The sequence below is a fragment of the Hyalella azteca genome, unplaced genomic scaffold (assembly GCF_000764305.2).
Source record: "Hyalella azteca isolate HAZT.00-mixed unplaced genomic scaffold, Hazt_2.0.2 contig7256, whole genome shotgun sequence".
NCBI lineage: Eukaryota > Metazoa > Arthropoda > Malacostraca > Amphipoda > Hyalellidae > Hyalella > Hyalella azteca.
The window spans coordinates 1-4,545 of NW_025937384.1; the positions used below are offsets into that span (position 1 = coordinate 1).

The 4,545-nt window shown below is 36.7% G+C and overlaps 1 protein-coding gene across 1 annotated transcript; it reads right to left on the reverse strand.

The window, feature by feature from the left end:
• Positions 1-44: 44 nt before the first annotated feature.
• LOC108673615 (trans-Golgi network integral membrane protein TGN38) lies at positions 45-3,878 on the reverse strand. Its single transcript, XM_018161465.2, has 3 exons — positions 2,625-3,878; positions 1,822-2,270; positions 45-1,203 (listed from the first exon to the last, which is right to left on the reverse strand). The coding sequence occupies exons 1-3, from the start codon at positions 3,853-3,855 to the stop codon at positions 1,015-1,017; spliced, it is 1,869 nt and encodes a 622-aa protein (XP_018016954.1). The 5' UTR covers positions 3,856-3,878; the 3' UTR covers positions 45-1,014.
• Between the last annotated feature and the right edge of the window lie 667 nt (positions 3,879-4,545).

Sequence of the window (4,545 nt, forward strand, 5' to 3'; positions counted from 1 at the left end):
GGACCAACAGTGGTACGTGGACCAACAGTGGTACGGTACATGGACCAACAGTGGTACGTGGACCAACAGTGGTACCTACGTGAGGGCCAGAAGGTTCACACACAAAAGATAATCTGGCAACATTGCGCAGCAGTTGCCACACAAAACCATCCAATAAATTTTAAACAAAATATTTTATAAACATGTGCTGGGCATTAGCGCGTGTTATTTATAATATAATGCAACATATTACCTTTTTTCCGAAGTAATTGTAGTATTACTATTAATGCCATAGAAAAGTAAGATTAACAGACCTCCAACTCAAACCTTGACCATTGACTGCTGGAGACTTATTTAATTTAGGTAATATATGCCGATATAATTTTTTGATATACGTACAGATAATGATAATCCCGATATAATTTTTTGTGATACAGATAAATGGAATCCCGAGATGTAGTTGACAGAGTCATATTGCAGTATTTATTTTCTGGTTATTCAATAGAGAAACCCAATGCCTTTACCCAGCTTATATTCAGATGCCTAGTAGTAGAATAGGAATTAACTTGTCTATTATAAAACATACATAAATAACGGACTCGTATTTCACATCAAAACTAAAGCAAACATTGATATTTCTGTTATCAAAGTAGGTATTTATGGTAATTTGACTACTATTCACAGTGCTGAAGCTGAGCTAGGTGCTAGATCACTAAGAAATGATCTAGATCAATATATCCTACTATATAACAGCAGGATCTTCAGTAGATCCTGCCTAGAGTTGCATGCTGGAGAAGGGGAGCCAGACTATTCACAATGCTGAAGCTAGATGCTAGCATCACTTAGAAATGATCTAGATCAATAGATAATTCTGTGCTAGTATAGTACAGTACAACACATAGTAGATCCTGTCTAGAGTGGTGTGGTCAGAAGGGCAATTACAAGAACCATGACTATTCACAAGATTAAAACTGACCTAGATGCTAGATCACCTAGCAAATGATCTAGATAATTGTCTGCTACAACAATAGCCCCTCAGTAGATCCTGTCTAGTGTTGTGTGTTCCGTTGAGCCGTTGGATTGTGTCGCTGGTGTTGTGTCGTGTTCAGTGCTGCGCAGGAGGGAGTAGCCGCTGCCAGTGCTGCGGGTGCGCTGCCTGCGGCTCATGCTGCCACGACGGCTGCCACCGCTGCCTCTGCGGCCCTCCAGCAGCAGCGCCAGGATCTGGTGACAAGATATTCATTGAATTCATATATATCACATCACTAAAAGACTTGGAGTATACAGTATCTTCATTTACATTCATCATTAAGCAATTTTTTGTGTTAAATGTAAAATCTGTGATCAATATTGTGAGGCCAGCTAAGTACCAGATGAATTACTAGTATAGACTCGAAAAGTAATATATAGGTAATAATATGATATAGTATATTATAGAATATTATGTTACAAAACAATGTAATGTATGGTAGTAAATATAAAATAACATAATATAATATAAAATTATAATATAATTAATACCTACATCATTATAGAAGATGTGTCTCATAATTTTTTCACTGTTTGTTGCCACTTGCCAGTAAAAATCAAACATAAGAACATTCAAGACTCTAAACTAGCTAAGGGCACAATAACCAAGATAATAAAGCAAACGACTTCGAAACGAGTTAAATAACATGCACCAATGCTCTATGTATGGTATATGTCCAGAATTGACTATAATTTTCAGTCAAATTTGTCTCATGATAAACTTGATAGAATAAAAAAAGTTTTGACTGGTCTAATTTCTTGAACAAGATTATCCTCTTAGTGATCTATGCAGAGAAATGGACAAACCCCCACCTTATTTCTCTTGATGTACACAACATATCCTAGAGCAGCGATGATGGTGAGCATCACCAGGTACGTGAAGTGCGAGTTAGCTTCAGCTGTTGTGTTCTGCGAGTAACCCTCCACGTTGAACTCTTGCACCCCTGGTACTTCCTCTACATGAACGGCCTTGTCAGCCTTGTCTGTATCATATAAATCTTTATCAACATTTTTGTTTGAGTTATACAAATCTTTTCCAAAACCATCAGTGGAGAAATCATTTTCATTTTCTTTGTCTTCCAGGGAAGTGTACTCGTCTTCATTCACTCCTGCCTCAAGGCCGTCGTCTTCATCGAGTCCCAGGCTAGGACCAGGCGCTTGTAGTGACTCCTTTGGTGGGTTCTTTGCAGGTGCTGGTGTTTTTAAACCCACTGATGAGGACTGACTTATAGCAGATGTCTGACCTGTGGAGCCCCAAGAACCTGTAATAAAATAAACATATTTCTGAAACTTTTCATTGCGGAGAGATAATAAAATGATTTGTTTAGAAATCATCTACACAAGTTGTCCTTAGCTTTCCTTGCTACCAGGAGAGATGAAAAACACATGACTAACAGTATTTTTAATACACATCAGTACAGTATTTTGGGCACCATCATTTTCATCCATGGGATCTGGAAGTTATTTAGATAAACTGGAGGTGAAGGAAAAACTTTTTATTTAACATCATGATGATTTGACATCAACATTTGATGACATTCATGATTTGATATCAACAGGATGAAGAACTTGCAGTTAAATGCGATATAGTTACAAATGAGCATAACATGACTTACTTGCATATGTGCTAGCACTGAAAGAACTGAAGCCTTCAGTTTTCATTTGAGCTTCATTAGTCTTAGCATTCTCATTCAGTGGCTTGGCACCATCATTCAGTGGCTTCACACTGTCATTCAGTGGCTTAGCACCGTCAATCAGTGGCTTAGCACCATCAATCAGTGGCTTAGCACTATCAATTTGTTGCAAGGGATCAGACTTTTTGGTAGCTTCATCACTCCTAGATTTGTTTGGAGCTGCAGGGAGTGTCTCATTGGACTTACCAACTAGCTGCCTACTAGCCACATTCATCTTAGCTTCAGAAAGCATATTTATTGAGCTTAAGAAACTTTTTTCTTTCTTTGTTTGGTCATCATTGAGCAAGCTTTGCTCAGCACTCTTCTCATCAACATGGTCTTCAGAATTTTTAGCTATTGGGCTATCATTCATCAAATTGTTTTTCTCATAATCAACCTTATCTTTGCCTTCTGATATTTCAACAGCTTTACTTCCTGCAACTACAGCAGAGTTTCCCTCAGTGTTAAGTTTCATACCAGTTTCTTTGAATTGAGGAATTATATTTACAGCTTCTTGATTTCCATTTTTCAATCCTAGAGAACTTTTCAGGGGGCTGTAGTTTGCAGCTTGAGGTTGTAGAGCAATTGAAGGGTTTACAGGTATTCCATCTGCCTTATCATTGCTTGCGGCTAGTGGAACAACATTCATTCTAGGAGCTGGATTCAGAAATGTTTCCTCAGCAAATTTTTTGTTACTTTTAACTAGTGATGAGTCAGGCTTTTCTTGGAGCATTTGTTCCTCTTGCAAATTCTGGATTTGACTATTGGGAAAATCCCTGTCATACAATGGGTTCTGATCATCAACAATTTCAATGCTATTACCATCAAGTAACTTCATTCTATCTGCAGTGTTCTGACCATCACTAACACCTGGATCATTACCAACACCTGGGTCATCACCAACACTTGAAATGCCATTTCTCAAATTTTGCCCTGTAAATTTATTTTCATCATCCAAATCATTCATAAAATTTTGAGCAGTGTCATCAGCATAACTTTCAGGTCTAAGATGCCCAATGCTGTCAACCTTGTTTTCCGTGTCAGTCTTGAGTTGATTGGAGTTTGATAGACTCTGCTTGAGCTCCTTAATTGACATTGGTAGAGGGTCCCCTACAGCAACATGAGGCAGCTGTGGTGATAATAGCAATACTAGCAATAACACCGGCACCGTCATGATTTGAAATCTCTGTCATGAAGAAAAACTGAAAAAAGTAAAAGTATTTTGATTAATACTTATTAGCAAATTAATAATTGATGCTACTAAATAATTGAATCATCAATGAAAAAATGCAATATTAGATTTCTTAAAGAGAAGTTTCTTATCTGAGTAAGCATTTATGTTATGGAGAAATATTGAAAATGCTACCAGTAGGATGGTGGTCAATATAAATATAAGCAACTACAAATAAATTATTTTCTGTTGTATTTAAATTATGAAGAAACTTAGGCAAATAAATTCATGCCACTAAATAGCTATTGGGGAAAAAAGAACAAAATATCCTTAAAGTAAAACAATGGGTTGCCCTCAGTGCTCACGAAATTTGATCAGATTGTGAATTAACGTGAATAACGATTGATTGTCATTTGTGAATAACGTATTTATTTTTACAAATTTTTAAATGTTAAGTATTTAGTAATTTTATATGACCATGCATTGCTGTTTGCTGCTTTGCTGATAGACAGGTTTGAATAAATTCAAGTACAGGTTTTTGTCAGCATCATATCTCAGTACATACCAATCATGCACAAGATTGGAATCTCTCAGACTCAGTTCTCTCTCCTCTACTCATTACTAAAATTTGGAGGCTCTTAAATAATATATTTCAATAAATTTTTATAACTGTAGCAGAAAATCTCAAGTTGC

Bases quoted from the DNA above. Each gene is read 5' to 3' on its own strand.
- LOC108673615 (XM_018161465.2), bottom strand. From the start codon at position 3,855: ATGACGGTGCCGGTGTTATTGCTAGTATTGCTATTATCACCACAGCTG. The intron at 2,271-2,624 runs GTAAGTCATGTT...ATTTTATTACAG, and splicing joins CAGTGCTAGCACATATGCAA to GTTCTTGGGGCTCCACAGGT. The intron at 1,204-1,821 runs GTGGGGGTTTGT...TCTTGTCACCAG, and splicing joins TGTACATCAAGAGAAATAAG to ATCCTGGCGCTGCTGCTGGA.